Below are 18924 nucleotides of genomic sequence, written 5' to 3' on the forward strand. Positions count from 1 at the left end.
TAAAGAAATACCTTGATGACCACCGCCTGTGACAGGGCATTTATCTGAAATGGAGAAGACTCGTTACTTTTTTCTTTTTCTCGTTTCTGCATCTCGAATGAGTGACTTGATCAAATGCTAATATAGCGTTCAGTGACTTCTAGGATACGCAATCTCGAAGACAAGAAGACTGGCGCCCGTCTCTGAACTAGCGTAGCAGCTGAGCAAGATGCGAGGGCTGTCAAATGTCAGATTCATCTAGATTTCTTAGAGTGCATTAGTCAAAAGCTTGTGATTTGAGATTAAAATAGAATCTTCTGACACTGACTATACCTAATCATTCCTAATTTGTATTTCCTTGTAGCACTTGGGGTCGGACGAGGAGTTGGAATTGGCCAAAAGAACAGACCCTTGGCACTTTCTCTCCCCCTGTGAGTGGTTGTCGAGTGTTGCAAGAGCGCGAGGGTAAGCGCCAGTGATCGCGCCGGCTGTGATTCAACCCGCCTCAGCTGCATCTCTCGTCACATTCATGCTTGTCCCTGGACCCATGCGTCTCCTGATGTTCTATTCTTGTCCTTTATCTCATCTTCTTGCTTTTCCCCCCTCTCTTCTCTGTGGATCCCAAACCCACGATGACGGCCGCAAACTGGACCGGTCGACGAATCCCTGCCACTGGGGCCCGCGTTTGGCTTGGAGACTAACTTGTTGCAAAGAATAGAATTCTCCTGTGGCCCTTCAGCCCTTTGACTTTCTCTCCACCACCTATCGTATTGTCTGGTCGGCTCGCCTCCTTCGTGTCTACGCTTGACCGTAATCTTGCCCTGCACGCAGCTCCCCAGCCATGGCTATCGCCCTCTTGATCGGTTACGAGTATGAATAGGTGTGCTTGGCTTCTCCCACTCTCCTCACTCACCCATCACCCCGCGGTTTCCTCCCTTTGGCAATCTCCTGCTGCGAGGGTCCGAGGGTTGCTGATCACAGCCTTCTCGATAGTTGGCAGTCTTCGAGCAATGCTGGCGACGAGCTGGCGTCTGGTGCACAACCTCTGAGCAGCTGGCCGAGTCCCCATCACAGCAACAGCAACCAAATCTCACCCCGTCGTCGCGAGCATGCGGTGCAGCCTCCTCCTTTGACAACAGCCTTGAACAATAGTCAGTTCCAAGGTCTTGGGCTTGGTCTGGGGGCAGCATATTCCCCTGCGCCTCTTTCAACGACATCTCTGTCGAGTCCGTTCACCCACGGCCAGTCTCCTGTAGTGGCTTCTCCTGGAGGACTCGCCCTCGGATCTTCGCCCATGTCGTCCCGGCAGTATAACGTGCCCTATAACCCCCAGGACTGGGGCCCGGTGGGACATTCCTCAGTGAACCCGGGGCAACAGAGTTATCCTCAGGCAAATAATATGCTGAGGATTGTGCCCCAGCCACGTTCATCGGGGCCTCACTCAGGTCTGATCCCCGTTCTATATTCCATGCCCCTCTTTATCATTGTAGCTATAGATAATGTGGGCAGTTCCAGTCCGGAGTTGAAAAAGGCCTAATGTGATCGTTGCAGATGTATCGTTGTCACCACCACCACCTCCATACTCGCCCCCAAGTCATCAGCACCAGCAGCAATCCAGAGATAATGTCAGCCATAACACCTCCTCCTTGGGCTCGACATCCCCGAGTGCTACCTCTTCGAACACAGGAGCATTGCGCCCGAGCATGGATCAAGCTTCGGAGTTTCAACAGCGTCGTCTTCCACGGGCGCGCCCGATATCTATGTTCGTAGGAAACGAATCAGGCCGAAACCGACGAGTCTCCCTGCCTCCTCCACCCCCGCTACCGCAGAGTCTAGCAGGATCCAGGTCATCGTCTCGTAGCAGAGGAGAGCCTTACCAGGACCAGGTTGCCGCATCAATAGGGCCGAGACCGTATGTCGTCGTCTCACCGGAGGGTCTGCGGGCCTCGCAATCAAATAATGGCAGTCATTTGCCAGGGTTGGACGGCATGGACGATGCAGGTCGTCCTCCAGCTTCACGAAGAGCCGTCTCGGCGGGACCTGTGGTGAGCAGCACGAGCTCATCCAGAGCTCACAGTCAAACTCGAAGTCGGTCACCTCCAACACAAGGCTGGGAGCCAGGAATGCCCCTCCCTCCACCTCCTCCAGGTCCTCCGCCGAGCACAAGGTCACAAAGTGTGAACGGGCTGTCTGATGTGTCGTCTGCGCGCACTCAGCAAGTCCCTGCGAGAACCGGGAAAGCGCGGGCGCCTCCGCCTCTAGGAACCACTCTCGATAGCATACCACCAACACCTGCTGGCTGGGTGGACGAAACCATTTCAGTAGTCAGGCCGAAGAACGAGAAGATGCCCCTGAGTATAGATACTATGAATACTGCCTCTGGCAGCAGTTCAACATCGCATGATACTTCTCAAACAGCACAAAGCTCTGTCAGCGGTGGTCTTTTTCGAAGCCCGGCCATCAAAGATCCCAACGCCAAGGGCATTCGCGAGAGACGGATCGAACGCAGGAACCGGCAGAGTCAAGTCCTGGACGATCTCAGTGCGGTGTCCATGAGCAGTAACCCGTGGGCTGAAGCACTGGAGAAGATAAAACCGTCCAACTTGGTCTTAGAGGACACCAACGGTGTATCGGAGAGAACACCACACCAGGTTTCAGCCAAAATCACGCCACGCAGTACGCGCAGTGTGGGCTCCGAAATGCAGCAGCAAGTGCCATCCAGATCCAGAGCGTCTTCTGGAGGCCTGTTTTCGAATCGATCCCCATTTTCGACTCCTAAAGCTGAGCCGAGCCCGCTAGGAGCCCCGGCTGGGTATGCACAGACTCCGCCATTCTCGCCGGGTACGGAACGATCGAAGCGAACGTCGCCGGCGCTCCCGTCAAAAACCCTTCCAACACCTCCACTTCAGCCGAGACAGGAACGATCGCCATCTCAGTCGAGAGCCAAAGATGAGCGTCCAGTGTCACATATCCTGCACTTGCCAAATGACAGTGTTCCCGCCGTACCGCCTCTGGCACCGCGCCGCCTCTCAGCCCAGCAAGGCCCCTCTCTGGACTCGGTCATCAAGCGCGATGATGAGTTCCTCCGAAACGCGACGCAAAGGCATCAGGTTTTCATTGAGAAAGAGGCGGATGCTGTGGACGAGAAGGAAGCACTTCAACTGTTCACGGAGTTCATTATCGCGGAATCTCAGATCCGACGCGAGAAATATGCTAAAGTCTGGAACACGGGCTCCTTTGACGTGGATGAGGTGGTTCGGCAACTGTTCGAGTTGCCACCGAAGACCTTGCAGACAACCCAAATGGCTCCTGCTATCGCTCCTGTAATGCCCCCCAAGAGGGTATCCAACGTAGCAGTCCCCAAGCCCAAGCTGGACATTCCTCAATCTCGGCCCGAGTCTGCTTGGTGGAACAATTACCAGCCGTGTCTCTCGCCGATTGCCAGCCTGGGTCTCAGCAATGACGAGATGAGCTCCCGAGGACGTGCTCCTAGTCGTTGGTGGGAATCGAAAACTGGCTCCAGTAGTGAAGGAGGGGAGAGAAGAGTACAGCGGTCAAAGAGGGAGAGCAAATACATGGGTCTGCCGCGTGAGGCCTTGCTCCTTGAAGAAAGCCAGAGTCTTTCCGGCGGTGACCAGGATTCAACCGGCCAACGCATAACTTACGGTCCTGATGAATATCCTCTTGAGAAGGTCGGGTGGCATGAGGAGCCTGAAATGCCGGTTCATCCGAGCCGCAATGGCATTGGCCGTCTCGAACGGCGTGAAGAGAGGTCGAAGATGGATGTTTCGAGGCTTATTACCCTACCGCCACCTTACCCCCGACATTATCCTGCTGTGAATAATAGTCACCCCGACCTTGTAACTTATCGGACGTTGGTTCGATCCATTACCGATATATCTGAGATCAAAGCTACTCGGCAACGCCATGAGACCGAGGTGGCTGTCCTATTTCAGAAGCACCAAACCCGAGTCAAGGATGGTCGTCGACAGTTTAAGGCCAACATTCAGAGCGAGATCCAACAAGGTAGTATCACGTTCGCGGAGGCCGCAGAAGCCGAAGCAGCTTTGTTGGTGGAGGAAGACGCCCTTGAGAGAGAGGTTGTGCAAAGACAGTTAGATGATTTTCAAGAATCGGTTTTCAAGCCGATGCGCGCGATACTGAGAGACCGAATCGAACGCGCGACATCTTGCATCGACGAGTTACGCAGCAAGCTATTTGACGACGCGCGGTGTGGGACGCCAGACCAAACACAGGAGGAAGGTGACGAGAAACCAGAACTCCTGGAGAAGCTCACCCAACTCAAGTGGCTCTTTGAGGCCAGAGAAAATCTACACCGCGAAGTCTTTGAACTCATCAGTGATCGGGATGAGAAGTACAAGGCAGTGGTTCTGCTGCCATATAAGCAAGCTGGGAACGATGAGAAGGTGCTTGAAACCCGTGCCTTCTTTCAGAAAGACGCACTGGACCGTCGAGTCAATCACGAGGCCAGTGCCTTGGCTCGCCTGGAGTCATTCTTGGATGTGATTGAGGAGAACGTGGCTCGAGGGGTGGAAATCCAGCTGTCTGCCTTTTGGGACATTGCTCCGCCTCTTCTCGCCCTGGTCCAGCAGATCCCGGAGGATGTCCGTGGCTTTTTGGTTCAGATCCCCGTCAATGAATATGATGAGAACCCCAGTTACCACCAGCATCCGCTGCAATATCTCTACACGCTTGTCTCGCATGCCGAGAAATCCAGTTACCAGTACATTGAGTCGCAGATCAACCTGTTCTGCTTGTTGCACGAGGTCAAGTCGGCGGTGATGAAAGCGAACTGCAGTCTCGTGGAAGCCGAGCGCATCTGCCAGGGCGAGGCGGAGACCAAGGTCCTACAAGAGCTGCAAGCGCTCAGAGCAGACGAAGAGCGTACATTGACCGGTGACCTGAAGGATAAGGTTGCTACAGTGGAAGGTCAGTGGGCTGAAGCGCTTGGAAGTCAGATCCAAGGATTACGGGAGCGGGTAAAGGAGCAACTCATTGCAGAGAATGGGTGGGATGATATTGAACAGTTGGAGCAGGCATGAGTAAAAGAAGTGGTAGGCTGGACCGGTATTGCCTTGAGTTACTTTTTTTTTTCTTTTCCTTTTTCTGTTTGATTGCTATAAGATACCCCACATTCGCTCGTTACTGAATTGATTGATTGATGGATCGACGGATCTATGGAGGTTTACTGAGTAGTCTCCGTAGGCAAGTTTGAGGCAGAATGGCAGCAATTAGGCGATGTGGCCGACCGCCTTCGCACGTGACCTTGAGTCCCACGACCCGGCATTGAAATTAAATCTTCTAGAGCTTTCCTTCCGAATCCTCAACCTAAACTCCTCTCCGTAGAAAAGCCAGGTCGGGTGTCAGTCATTATTTAACACACTCGCTCCCCCTCAATCACCTTTCCTCCCCACGGTACCTTTTCTTTCTTACTCTCGCCTACCTTTCATTGCTCCAGTGGACCTTGATTGATCTATCATCTTTACAGCGTCTTGATTCCGGACGTCTTGTTTTCCAAACTGTGAGTCGCACTGAGTTTTCACACTCTTTTCCTTCACAATGCACCCCTCCTTTACACAATCTTTCTTTATGATGAGACATCATAGCTGGCACCAGTCAGACGGGGATATTTACTCTATCCTCCATGCTGATTAGCTTGCGATCCGGAAACGCTATCTGGATCCTGACATTCTTTCACACCTTTGATGCTTTATGCTCTATGAAACACTGGCTGGAGACTTTTGCTAATCATCCATTGTGTCTCCTCAGAACCTAGCCTCCCTCCATCTCAGTGGGAATCCAAAACCCAAGCAGTTTTAAAACTCGCTAAAATTTCCCACACTAGCGAAGTTTTGCCCCGCAATAGAAGCAGCTTCTACCTGCAACCAAGTCATTAGACCAATCCTTAAATAAAATAAAACAATCAACATGGTTCTGCACAACCCCAACAACTGGCACTGGGTGAACAAGGACGCCTCGGGCTGGGCCAAAGATTACCTTAAGGAGAAGCTCGTTGTCGTCTCCGCAGAGGACAATGGCGCCTCCGCCAAGATTTCCAACCTGCTGTCGATGGATGGCGATGTAGACGTCAGCCAGCGGAAGGGCAAGGTCATCACCTTGTTCGACGTCAAAGTACAGCTGGAGTATGAAGGTTCGTAAATGACAACAAGAGTGCTTTCTTTCCGAGGCGCGACTAAGACCTTTTGACAGGTAAGACCAAGGACGAGGAGTCCGTTAGTGGTACCATCACCATTCCTGAGGTAGCCCATGATACCGAGGAAGATGAGTACGTCGTATGTTCCCTATCAGCCGCCCCCATTGCCGTCCTGAAGGGGGTTGACTGACCTCCGGGCTACTCAGTTTGAAATCGAGAACTACTCCGATTCCCCCTCCAAGCAGGCCGTGAAGGACCTGGTTCGCTCCAAGCTCGTCCCCCAGCTCCGCAAGGAACTCGCCACGCTTGCTCCGGCTCTGATCACTGAGCACGGCAAGGACCTCCAGCATGCCCCTGGTGTCAACCCTTCCAGCGGCTTTGCTGCGCCCAAGTACCACCCCCAGGTCAAGAAGGAGGCCGCCGCCCCCGTCACCACTACCACCACCACTAGCAACAAGGTCTCGGTCAACATCACCACTGTGACTGCCTCGGACGAGTTCCGCACCACCGCCGAGGAGCTGTACAACACTTTCACCGACCCTCAACGCATTGCCGCGTTCACCCGCGGTGCTCCCCGCCAGTTCGAGGGCGCCCACGTCGGCGGCAAGTTCGCCATCTTTGACGGCAATGTCAGCGGCGAGTACGTCAAGCTCGAGCCCACCGAGATTACACAGAAGTGGCGCCTGGCCCAATGGCCCGAGGGTCACTTCAGTACGCTCGACATCAAGCTCGACCAGAACGATGTCGACGGTGTGACCCAGATGCGCGTGACCTGGACCGGCGTCCCCGTCGGCCAGGAGGACGTGACCAAGCAGAACTGGGACGTGTACTACGTCCGCAGTATCAAGCAGACTTTCGGGTATGTTTTATCAAAAGGCCCCTGTTTCCCCAATTTGCTTCCTTACAAAGGTCCTGTGTACACCAGGTCCTCCCCAGCGACCTTTTCTGGAAAACAGCTACTGATCGCCTTGGTTGTCCTCTTGCTGGGTTTAGGTTTGGCACTATTCTCTGAACACACTCATGAATATATGTGAAGCTTTCATAAATTTCTCAGTTGGGAACACTTTAATTGGGTAGAGAGAGAGAGTTGAGGATGATCTAAAGCCATAAACCTGTCCATATCAACGCACGTCGTCGATTTCGTTTTTCGTAATTGGGGCGGGTTGAGGCGTATGGGGGATTCCTGGGCATAACGCAGGCATCATGCGCTGCAGGCATTGTCATCATACCTTCCTTTCTTCCTTTTCGTGATATATACGCACGTACCCTGTACCGTCGGCGGCGAGGGGGCACGCGCGCGCACGTGTTCGACAAGTCCACGATAGACGGACGATGAATAGTACAGTACATATTTCCTCTGGCATTCATTCCGTAGTCAAGTATCTATACCGGTACAACCCCGAGTGCTCAATGCAAGATGAAATGGTTCTGGATATATTTTATCACTAATTTAGTTCAAGGAGATTCATAGGTACGACTGCGTAAAATAGTATTGGTTTTTTCTACCCTAGCCTTTTGTTGCCGCTATCTAAACCACCCCGGGCCATTTTCACGTCATTAATTGAGTTCGTAACACACACGCGAGAAGAACGTCTGGTAAAATGTTTACAAAGTCTTCTCGATCATCTCGATGCCGTAGTCCTCCTTGAGGGCCTTGATGAGAGGCGTGCAGATGTCCATGGTCATGGGAGCGATGACACCCTACCGCCCACAATCACCGATTAGCTTCTATTCTTACTTTGCTGACGGACCAAAGGGGGTGGGGAAGGGGAAGGGGAAGGGGAAACAAACCTTCTGGTTAATCGTGCCATCGAGCACCAACTTGACGGCAACACCGCAGGGGACGCCGACCGTCTTGGCCATGGCGGAGTAGCCGCCGGGCACACCGTACTCGCACAGGGTGCTGGTGCGGGTCTCCTTGGCGCCGTCCTTGTGCTCGATCTCGAAGCGGTGCTGCAGCATGACGAGGTCGCGCTCGTCGGGGCCGTACTGCATCTTCTGCTCGAGCGTGGCGCACAGCGTGTCCAGCGGGTTGCCGCGGGGGCTGGTGGGCTCGTCGGAGAACAGGCCGATCCAGCGCAGCCCGGAGATGATGCGGTTGCGCTCGTCGTTGTTAGCGAACTGCGTCTTGCTGGAGATCGCCCACTCCAGATCTTTCTCGGAGGCGGAAGTGGCGCCCAGGATCCTCTGGGTCGCCTCCTTCCAGCTGATCGTCGCGCCCGCCGCCAGGTACTCCTGCGGGGTGTCGTCCAGGAACCCGATGTCGACCAGCGTCTTGATCATCTCGGGGAAGCCCTGGTACCGCAGGGTGCCCCGGATCACGGTCTGGGCCTCAGGGATGCTGTACCGCTCGCGATACGGCGTCGAGTCCCGGTTCGGGTACGCCACGAACGCGAACCCCGGGTAGATGAAGTACGGCTTCGCCGTCGCCATGAGGTCGGGGCCCGCCACGCTGAACTCTTCCCCGTCCCGGTAGAATTTCGCCGCGTTGCGCAGCGCCAGCAGCACCCCCCGCGACGACCACGAGAACTTGTACCCCAGCGGGTTGTTGGAGCACTCCGGCGCCGGCAGCCCACCGCAGTAGCTGAGGAAGCTCGTGATCTTGCCGCCCGAGGCGTGGACTTCCGAGATCGTCTTCACGGCGTAGAGGTGGTCGATTCCCTTTTTTTTTTTTCGTCGGGTTAGTGTATTTGGATGGGGTTGGGGTGGGAAGTGTCAAGTGTTTTTTAGGGGGGAAACTGGGTAAGGGCAGGGTAAGGATAAGGCAAACGTACAGGGTCCAGACCAATCTCGTTCATGACGACGATCCCGGCCTCCTTGGCGGCCTGGTCCAGCTCCATCATGGCCGGCGACACGTACGAGGTCGTCACGACGTGCTTCTTGGTGCGGATGGCGGCCTTGATGACCTGCGCGTGGAAGGTGTAGGGGATCAGCGAGATGGCCAGGTCGACCTTGGCTAGTGCCTGGTCGAGCGCCGCATCGTCGTTGACGTCCAGCGAGATCGCCGTCGTGTTTTTGAATCCCTCGCTGAGTTTCTGGGCGGATTCGAGCGTGCGGCAGGCTTGGAGGGGGTTAGTTCTGGGTTCTGAGGATTGTATTAGGGGTTGGGGGTCATGGCTTACCGACGGTGACGTGCACGTCGGCCTTGCTGAGAACCTCGACGGTGGGCTTGGTCACTATTCCCGATATCAGTGTCAATGGCAGTGAAAGTGAAAGTGAGTGAGTCACCCCGCATTGCGGAGAGGGCAGAGCATACCGAAGCCGGAGCCCAGCAAGAGAACCTTGGAGCCTGCGATAGCCATTGTGAAAGAATATAGACGGTCAATGGGAAGGGAGGAGATGATCCAGATGGAAAGAAAAAAAGATAAAAAGAAGAGAAGAAGAAAAGTCAAAGTCGAATGGCCTGGTCATTGACCCCAGGGTTACTAACGTTACTGTAGCTGCCACACCTTTCCCCGCCGCTCCGAGTCACGTGCAACCCGGTATCGGAGCACGGCGCATCCACGCAATTCTATTGGCTGTTGCCACTGACTCAGGGAGATAAGACCCGCCCTATTTATACACCGTATGAGTGATGATTTGCACCGAGTCAGTGGATCAGTTTATGCTTTGCTTGCATGCTTGTATGCTGCATGTGTACTGTATCTCTGGTCTATGTGTGTATGTGTGTCTGTCTGTCTGTCTGTATGCATGCGTATATACACGCCACGCCCATGGTTCACTTTTCTACCTCTGCTGCGCTATAAACGAGTACCAAATGATGGGGATGCAACAAAGGGGAATATCACTTCCAATTGCTGCGTCAAAAAAGCAACTCCAAACTCCTGGGGGTGTTCTCGATGATATATGTGCAAATCGCAATTCCGACTACAAGCCCTTGACCTTCTTACCATTGCTTTCTTCGGTGGGCTCGTAGCTCTCCCCGTCGAAGTCGCCTTCCGCGTCCGGGTTCTTCTTCGCCTTGGAAATCCGACGCTGCCAGCCTAGTAACACCGGCAGGAAATGCCACAGGTCGAAATCCGGCCACAGCACGTCGAGGAAGACGATCTCCGTCTCCTCGTCGCATTGCCAGAGCATGAAGTCGCTGAGCCGCTCCACGCCCGACGTGCGGACCAGTAGATCCAAGGGAGGATTGTCGCCCGTGAACATGTGCTCGGTTAATGTCTGCCGGGTAATCGTCTCGGGGGACATGTACACGGCTTTCTCCTTCCGGGGCGAGTTCTCCCTTCCGTTGGCCGCGTCCGTCTGCCCGCCCAGATGCAGGGTGGAGGAGGACGAAAACGAAGACCCGGACTCGTAGACCTGGTTCGGAAGGTTGTTTGCAGGGGCACCGTCCTCGTTAGACGATTCCGACGCGGTCTCAACGTCACTGGGAAGATCGTCCGCCTTCGTGTGCTGCGCCCGGGCTCGGATATTCTGCGTGATGTGTGTCTCGGAGAAGGGCGTACGCTGGCTGGCATTCGACGGGCGGTTCGCCGGCAGCGGCTGGCTGTACTCCGATACAGTATCCCGGATGGCTCCCGTGATCTCGTCGCGCGAGGTGTACGGAAAGCAGATATTGAGGATGCGCTCGCCGTTCCCGCTCGTCATGTCGACCGCCCGGTTGACGGCAGCAAGGACATCGGGCTTCAGCATGTCCAGTCGGCCCAGTATCCGCACTTTGGCACCATACCGATCCAATATCTCTCCGTGCTGGGCCATCTGGGACAGCTTGACCCGCGCCATCTCCATCAAGGCGTCCACCTCGAACTTCGACCGCTTGAAGTTCTCGATACTGAAGGCATAAATCGTAACTACCTTGACTCCGCTCTTGTAGCATACTTCGAGGATCTGCAAAGCCAATCAGAAAGAAAAAAAAAAGTCAGCGAGAGCTCAGTAGCATGGATGAAGAACGTGACGACTCCGGAACAACGACTCACTCTTGCCAGGGCCTCGAAGCCCATATTGTGCCCCTCCACGGTCTCAATGCCATGTGACCGCGCAAATCTCCGGTTCCCGTCCATGACAAACGCGATATGCTGTGGAACTGGACCCTGCTTGATTGCCCCAACCAACAACTCCCGGAGTTGCGCAATGACAAACTCCATTGGTGGAGAGGCCAGAAGCCATTTCCTGAATCGCGACAGGTGTATCGAGGTCGACATTTTTTTCTTATTTCTCGTTTGGCAACACACAAAAATGGTACGACGAAGGAAGAGCGGCCTCGGGATTTCGAGTTCGCGACACGGACGGAGAAAGGGGATGGCCGAGTCGGTACTTGCGGCGTTTGGTCCAAGTTACCACAATTGAGGTATGGTACACAGAGAATCAGGTTCGGAATCAACGGTAGAAAGTCTGGAGAAACTGCCAGTCCGCAATAGAGTTCAAATATGAGGTAGAAGAAAGTATCGCAATGTGGTCCTTGACCGATAGGACCGTGCCCGTCAGGCTACACTGTTTCTGTTTTAAGGTGGGAAATTTCTGGTGGCAAAGGCAGGCAGGCAGGCGGTCACCAGGCCACGCAACACACTCAATTGGAAAAGAAATAATGATGAAGTCAATGTCGAAGTCAAGCCAGGCAGGAGGAATCTGGGGGAACCAAGCAATTGGAATAAGGCTGACCGACCGACCGACCGAGGCGAAGATAAATGAGCCAAGGGAGAAACACCGAAGGGGAAACCGGAAACGTAACCTGTAAGCTAAACTGTGTGTGGGTCGGCACTGGGCAACAAAACTGGAGGATCCGACGGCTTTCTCCACGTGTAAATCACCCTTCTTTCCACTTTCCACTTTCCCTCTTGCCTTTCCGGCCCCCCGCGGTGGGTAGACAAGGCCGTCCACCCTCCCCCCCCCCCGCGAGCATGTTGTCAGAATAAGAAGAAAGGTATGAATCAAGATCAGCTTAATACTTCAGTTGTTCCTCAACCCAAATTGTGTGCCACTAAGTAGGGAGTGATGTGGGTGGCGGGCTGCTTCTTCTAAGCTTCATTAGAGACACTTGCCGGCAGAAGGAATGCCTTTCTGAAATCCTTGCGGTAGGTAGGTAGGTAGGTAGGTGGGCATTGAATGTAGAATAGTGCATGTATCATAGCATGTTTAATTTTAGTGTCTAGTACAATATGTACAGTAGTATGCAGTTCCGCGAAGAAGTTCTAGAGGATCACCAGACACTAACTATAGCATCGAACATTCTCTGCAGAATTCATAGGCTCAGAAGTGGTCTGGATGTGACTAGATTGCTAAGTGCAGCTCAAAGGCAACCTTGGCCAAGTTAGGGATATGTTGATGCAGTGAGTAGGACAAGGCAACTGTAGAGAAGAAAATCCACTACTCATACAATCTGGAAAGAGTATTAGTATTCAGATGACTCTGCGAGATTGGGAGATTGGGAGGTTCCCCGCCTGACGGCCGCCCCGCGGACCCAGTATTACATGAACAATTCCCACCGTGCCTTTTAACTGCACTTCCACTTATCCTAATCATCAATCACTACTATCAATCCGAACTGTACTCAAAGTGACTCCCCAAGCATCTGAAAAGCACAGGGACTTTCTCGTCATATTCACTGGTTCATCTAGGCTCACTGTTCACCTATCTTTATTGGTGGCTGTTTGATCCGGTCCGGTCCCTGTCCGCAGTTTATCCTATTTCATTCGATCGGACTTCTAGAACTCGGATCTGATATACTACCACCAACCTACAGATTATTGCATAACATCCAGGGGACCACCAACCATACTTCCTAATTCATCTGTTCACCGATCTCGAACTCGCGACCTCAGGATCAACAGCCTGCCCCTGTGGCTTCCCGTCTGTCGGTTGTTTCAGCCTGGGTTGCCCTGGAGCTGGCTTCACATCCTCAGTCCTTTCTCTCAGTTTTATTCCAACTACGCAAGTTACTACCGTCACTTCTCCGGTACATCCAGACAACACCATAATCTGCAAGATCAAACCATACATCCAGCCTCAATAGCTAGGCCATTATGTCGATCAAGTATGTATATGACTTCCCCATTCTCCGCTTGCTTATAACTATTTGTCCGGGGGAACATCCTCTTGGGCTTTCTCTGCGCCATCAACATATGAAGGATCGCTAGCCTTGGCCTGACACCGGTTGCCTCTGCTCTACCATCGATGCTACTGCATTCATCGTTAAATCATGTGTTATGATGTTCTTAGCTGACTCGTGATTGCACAGCTGGGTGATGCTCCATGACCAGGATGGCTTTGTCCGCCTGCCGCATGAGCAGCTGATCTATACATCTCCACCTCGCACCAGCCTCGCGCTACAGCCGCTGAGCTCATCTGGAGGCAAAAACTCATTTTCCATCCAAAGCAGTGCTGGTCAAATTTTTTTGACAAACCAACGGGTATTACCATCTCCTCACATACCCTGCAGGGGTCTGGTCTGAGATTCTTGGTTGACATAAATTGGGCAGGTTGTCTATATCCCGACACAGAAATCGCAGACATTTCAGTCGTTCTCTGCGCCGCTGCTAAATGTTCATGATACCCACGTCACTGCTCCGTTCTTTGGGCCAAATGCCTGGATCGCCCTGGTCCAGCCCGTGTCGGGAGGCGGGATCCCTCCATCCTTGCCTGCAGTACAGGTCAAGGTGACTTTCAAAGAAGGAGGCGCATTCGACTTCCATAATCATTTCGAACGAATCAAGGAGCGTCTACAGCAGGCGGTCGAGAACTCGCAAGCAAGCAGTCGCGGAGCCAGGAACGTTGACCTCTCCACGATTCATTTGGACGAGCTGCCAGCCTATTCTGGCCCCACGAACAATGGTGCTGGGGGAGGTCAAGCCAGCCAGGACCAATGCATGAGTCCACAGAGTCAGCCTCATGCAGCAGAGACGGATTCCATGGTGGAACCACCGCCGGACTATGAGACGGTCCAGCAGCAAAGCGTGGCGGATGAATTGGAGGCAAGACTGCGCCGGGCCAGTTGATGAAGGCTTACAGCCGTTGCGTATGAGAAAAGAAGAGAAAAAAGGAACAATCAATTCCAGATGGCTTGTATACTATCTTCTGGCATTATGAGTATGGGTAATTCCATTCTGTAGTTCAGCGATTAGTCATCTCCCTTCCGACAAGGATCGGCCAATCATGGGTGCGATAATTGGCCTTTCGCCGGCGGCCGGGGCGTTCCGATTTTCCCAGACGGCAAAGGAAGTGCCAAAGCTCAAAACCGCCAACCTCATCCAAACTCGCTCGTTGCTGCCCACCGCACCACCACCACCACCCCCCACACCTTCGCCAACCCTAGGCTCTCCCCGGTAGTCATCAATTGACCAGTTTCCTCCCTCCCCACACGAACACAATGGGTCTCGCCGACTTCTTCTCCGACGTCATCTCCTCCTTCGGCTTCCCCGAGGCTCAGGCTGAGGCTCCCGCCGAGTCCGTCGAGGAGACCAGCAGCCAGGAGGCTGAGTCTTCCGAGGAGAAGCCCGCTGAGGAGGCTGCTGCTTCCAGCGAAGAGTCCACCGAGGAGTCCGCCGAGGAGACCCCCGCCGAGGAGTCTTCCGAGGAGGAGGAGCCCCAGGAGGAGGAAGAGGAGGAGGAAGAAGAAGAGGAGGAAGAGGAGGAGGAGCCCGAGGACATCAAGCCCAAGCTCGAGGAGGGTGAGTTTAATTATCCTTGAATCCACTTCTTTATTGCATTTTGTTTGCGTTGAAGCTCGATGTTGGGTCAACTCTGGACTTCCGCCGCGGCAATGGCTTGTCCTTGACATATCAGACAACCACCCAATTCCTGCCGTCGGCCAGTCTTCCTGACGGGATTCGACCAACACAACATCCGCTGATTCAGCGTCATTGGCGCTGCATCGAACTCGCGCAACTCCATGCTTGTCTCAGACTCAATTGGACAGTTTGGCTGACCTTTATGACCCTAAACTGCAGAGTGCGCCAAGTCCGCCCAGTGCGCCCCCTACAAGCACCACTTCGATGAGTGCATCGAGCGCGTAACCAAGCAGGAGGAGGATGAGGACTACAAGGGTCCCAAGGAGGACTGCGTTGAGGAGTGTACGTCTATCTGTCTTTCCTGTTCCCGAAGGCACCCCCAGATGGCCGCTGGATGTCCGCGTGTGACTAATCATCTTTTTCTCTCTTCCAACCAACAGTCTTCCACCTCACGCACTGCGCTACCCAGTGCGCCGCCCCCAAGCTCTGGAAGCAGCTCGCCTAAACGGGCTACGCCTTGCGCACGCAACGATTAGCCCCTCTTTTCCCTCCGCCGCGCGATGTGTCTTTTCGAAAATTGTCATGACCACCGCTAAGCTCAGTCTCGATTGTATAACAATGGCGGAATGAAACCCTCGCGCGGTGACGAAATAGGGGAGACCGATCGCGTACCCGAGAAAGACAACCGTTTCCGTTTCAGGTTCAGAGTGTTGTATGATGGCTTTGATTTTTGTTGTTCCAGGGTGAAGGAAAAAAAATGTGTCTGTCAACCCTGCCACTGAAACGACAGGGTTTGGAGATACTTGTTGTTTTTTTCATCTGCTACATGGATAGATGAACACGAATAGAAGGGGGAGAAACCTACCTCTTTTCCTGTTCTTTTCGTCTTATTGTGAGCTGGGGAGGAAGGGAAAAGGGGATTTGGATCAAGAATCCCTTTTACTGTGTATGTACAGATAGCTGGTCTCTGCCTGTTTGAACTGTGCTTTTACTATTTACTTGGTCTCTTTTGTTTTTAGATGAATGTGAATTGTGCTTTCTACATTGGGTTTGTGTATTTGATGCCCCGCAGGGGCAGGACGTGTCTCTTCGGTCTACCTCTTGCTGTGTTGTCCATCCACCTCCGCTGACATTGCGCCCTGTCTCTTCGCCGCTCAACACCGCAGTCATTACCGCTGATAACTTCCTTGGCAGCCCGAAGCCTTATCTCTTTTCACCGCAATGCACTTTCAAGCCATCCAAGTCAGCATCCGCCCAGTCGAGATCGAATATCAGCTCTGCCCACGCCGGACGAAGAGCGGGCGCTTTTGCTCCGTGCACACCCACCAAGTCAGAAGGGAGCTTGGGAAAACCATGGCCGGCTGAGCCAGGGCCGCTAGATTTTTGAAGGACCTGCTCTAGCGTTGTCAGGGTGTTATTTGCTGGGTGTCTACTGGTCTGGTCTATTTCTTGGAATGTAGGTTCTAAACCCTGGGGCATTGAAATGCATAGCATCGCAGGCTCGCAGACTGAAATAGCACTATACACTGACAGGGACATCCATATACCAGGGTTCGCATTCAATGTCGGGTATCAATCATATATTCATCATGGGTCGTAGTTCACCTCCTCGCGGTCCATCCGCAAACTCCAGGCTGCAGATTCAGTGGGTGTGAATAGTCACCAGCATTTGTCGGAACATGGCGACCGATTTGTGTAAGGGACAGGGCCTGTGCCCAGCCATGCGAGCAAAACACATACGCACCCCCCTACTACAACCGCTGTTCCTGCAACACACTATTGTCTCGAGGAGACCGACCACTTGAATCTGGACTTCCCTTTCTCGCCGGCACTGCCGGCTGTATCCCCGCGACGGATCGCGTCCGCGTCCGCGTCGTTGTCAATGGTCTCATCATCGTCCCCGACGACCTCCCCCAGATCCACCCCGCGATCCACGTCCAAGCGCCTGCGGCGCACGTCGCGGCCAAACAGCCCGATGCACAGCGGCAGCGGGGCCGCCACGGCCGCCACGACGGCGGAGAAGATGAGCGCGTTCCGCATGTTCTCCGGCGGGGAGGCGTGCTGCCCGGCCTTGAGGGCGTCCTGCACGAGGATGAAGACGGCGCCCAGGAGCTGCCCGCCCGTCCAGCAGAGGGTGCTCCCGACCTCCGGGGAGAACGGGTAGGTGATCTCGACGAGGAACTCGAGCACGACGGGCAGCAGGCCGAAGGAGGAAGCACCCAACAGGGCGCACACGGCGTACGTGGGGCCGATGCCCGCGCGGCTGGCCGGGGCGAAGATTAGCCCGATGTACGAGGCGGCGACGATGGGGACCAGGATGCGGATCGTGGCCAGGTAGTGCTTGTACCGGTCCGTGATCGGGGCGATGAGCGCCGAGACCAGCAGCCCCACGACGATCAGGATGCCCCCCGCGATCCCGGCTTCGGTCTCGCTGGCCCCGTAGGGGCTGAGGATCTGGTTCAGCAGCGAGGAGACGCTGTTGAAGAAGCCTACGTAGATGGAGAAGGGGATCAGGATGAGGTAGAATTCGAGGGTGCGCAGGAGTTGCGTGACGGTTGGGAGGAGTGGGGTCGGTTCGCTTGTGTTGGTGTTCTGGTGGCTGGCGGAGGAGGCGCTGGGTGGGGTCGGTGGTGCGGAGGGCAGGATGAAGGATGGGAGTGATGCGATTGTCGCCTGTTGTTTGTGGGGGTGAGTGTTGGTCACGCGGTGGGTGGACAGAGGGTGGAAAGCTCACAATGATCGAGATGTACAGCACCATGTTGGGGACGTCGTCGGGCTCGGTGGCCCAGAACGAGTCGATGAGTTGCCCCAGAGCTGCGCCGAGGGGGTTGGCGAGCGTCGCCACGGCCGTCGCGCTCGTGCGCCCCTGATCGGAGAACCAGAGGTCGCTGTACCGGGTCGGTGCACTGAGACAGAATGGCTGCGCCAGGCCGATCAGGATCTGGCCGAACATGGCCACCCCGAATATCCCGCCCCGAGCTCGCGTGCCGGCATATCGGATCCAATTGCCGGCCAGCAGCAGAGAGGAGGTGATGATGATAGCGGGCTTGGGGCCGCCTTTGTTGAGGGTAAAGATGACGACGCTGGATGGGAGAGTCCTGAGTTAGGTGCGTGCTGTTTGGTGCCCATGCTATTTGGGTGATGAACTATGAGAAGTGAACCTACGGGCTGGCGGCGCAGAAGGCAAAGAGATAGCCGGTGCTCATCCAGTTGATGGCGCTCTCCGAGACCTTGAAGTGCTCGGCGGCGGTGGTCGAGATCGAAGAGAAGGTCAACCACTGTCGCGTGATGTTAGAGCGTGGGGTTTTTTTTTTTTCTTGCTTTACATTTACGCACTTGCAACTTACATCCCAACTAACGACGATGTTCAACAGCACCAGCTGGATCAACCCCCAAAATCGTCGCTTGTAAACCTTGTAGACCGGTCCGGATGGAGGGAGCGCATCCGTCCCCGATTCAACATTCCTCGTGGCCATGATCTCGTGTGGACACCAGAACCGAATGGAATGAGGAAGTGAAAATGAGGGGAAGAGAGATATCCGGGGGAGGGGAAACCCAGCAAAGATAAATGGCTGATAGGCTGGTTGGTGCAGTGGTGCAGTGGTGCAGTGGTTGATTCCCCGCGGTTACTTTATATTAAATCGCATGCTCGGCTGCTTGTGATTTGCGCGGCCTTTGCGGGCGCAATCCAGACAGGTTGAAGCAGATCAACCGGCTCTGGGGGGTTTGGGCTGTTTCAATTGAGCCGAAAGTCAGGCTGATTGTGGTTACATCTGGAGATGGATGTTACATCCTCTCCCATCTCAATTTTGAGAGTGTGGTTCTGGTTGCTATCATGGATGCTATGACGAATGAAGTTGGGCAGGTAGCCTCGGTGGGTTGAACCATGTTATATAAGAACCTCGAAGTAAGTCAGACAAAGAACTGGAACTGATTGAGTTGAGTCTCTTCCAGCAGCACATCAACAGAGCATACACAGACAGCACTGCCAAGGATGTTGAACTTGTAGTCTAATCTCGGTTCATCCCATCGAGTGTGATATGTAACTTACGTATCACAATCATCTGCGCGCGATATTTCCCCCGAAAATCCCGAAAGGCTGAG

General features: G+C 54.2%; 6 protein-coding genes across 6 annotated transcripts; 3 read left to right on the forward strand and 3 right to left on the reverse strand.

The window, feature by feature from the left end:
• The first annotated feature begins 619 nt into the window (after positions 1-619).
• Positions 620-5080, forward strand: BO95DRAFT_394739 (uncharacterized protein). The gene is made up of 3 exons (XM_025583702.1): positions 620-859; positions 973-1424; positions 1531-5080. The coding sequence occupies exons 1-3, from the start codon at positions 852-854 to the stop codon at positions 5040-5042; spliced, it is 3972 nt and encodes a 1323-aa protein (XP_025439837.1). The 5' UTR covers positions 620-851; the 3' UTR covers positions 5043-5080.
• Positions 5081-5928: 848 nt separating this feature from the next.
• BO95DRAFT_502226 (AHA1 family protein) lies at positions 5929-7209 on the forward strand (the record flags this gene model as incomplete). The annotated part of the gene is made up of 3 exons (XM_025591031.1): positions 5929-6151; positions 6211-6293; positions 6361-7209. The coding sequence occupies 3 exons, from the start codon at positions 5929-5931 to the stop codon at positions 7186-7188; spliced, it is 1134 nt and encodes a 377-aa protein (XP_025439838.1). The 3' UTR covers positions 7189-7209.
• A 416-nt stretch (positions 7210-7625) lies between these two features.
• lys9 (saccharopine dehydrogenase (NADP+, L-glutamate-forming)) lies at positions 7626-9553 on the reverse strand. The gene is made up of 5 exons (XM_025587123.1): positions 9411-9553; positions 9277-9330; positions 8929-9215; positions 7946-8815; positions 7626-7855 (listed from the first exon to the last, which is right to left on the reverse strand). Exons 1-5 carry the CDS (start codon positions 9454-9456, stop codon positions 7760-7762), a joined length of 1353 nt encoding a protein of 450 aa, XP_025439839.1. The 5' UTR covers positions 9457-9553; the 3' UTR covers positions 7626-7759.
• Positions 9554-10009: 456 nt separating this feature from the next.
• BO95DRAFT_213918 (undecaprenyl diphosphate synthase family protein) lies at positions 10010-11422 on the reverse strand. The gene is made up of 2 exons (XM_025581134.1): positions 11074-11422; positions 10010-10984 (listed from the first exon to the last, which is right to left on the reverse strand). Exons 1-2 carry the CDS (start codon positions 11296-11298, stop codon positions 10022-10024), a joined length of 1188 nt encoding a protein of 395 aa, XP_025439840.1. The 5' UTR covers positions 11299-11422; the 3' UTR covers positions 10010-10021.
• A 1916-nt stretch (positions 11423-13338) lies between these two features.
• BO95DRAFT_455212 (uncharacterized protein) lies at positions 13339-15325 on the forward strand (the record flags this gene model as incomplete). Its single annotated transcript, XM_025588313.1, has 5 exons — positions 13339-13503; positions 13573-14046; positions 14406-14760; positions 15040-15162; positions 15261-15325. 5 exons carry the CDS (start codon positions 13339-13341, stop codon positions 15323-15325), a joined length of 1182 nt encoding a protein of 393 aa, XP_025439841.1.
• Positions 15326-16233: 908 nt separating this feature from the next.
• Positions 16234-18296, reverse strand: BO95DRAFT_516561 (putative cell surface receptor/MFS transporter (FLVCR); the record flags this gene model as incomplete). The annotated part of the gene is made up of 4 exons (XM_025591829.1): positions 16234-17493; positions 17555-17903; positions 17986-18098; positions 18168-18296. 4 exons carry the CDS (start codon positions 18294-18296, stop codon positions 16597-16599), a joined length of 1488 nt encoding a protein of 495 aa, XP_025439842.1. The 3' UTR covers positions 16234-16596.
• Between the last annotated feature and the right edge of the window lie 628 nt (positions 18297-18924).

The sequence above is a fragment of the Aspergillus brunneoviolaceus genome, assembly GCF_003184695.1.
Source record: "Aspergillus brunneoviolaceus CBS 621.78 unplaced genomic scaffold BO95scaffold_55, whole genome shotgun sequence".
In the NCBI taxonomy this organism is placed as follows: Eukaryota; Fungi; Ascomycota; class Eurotiomycetes; order Eurotiales; family Aspergillaceae; genus Aspergillus; species Aspergillus brunneoviolaceus.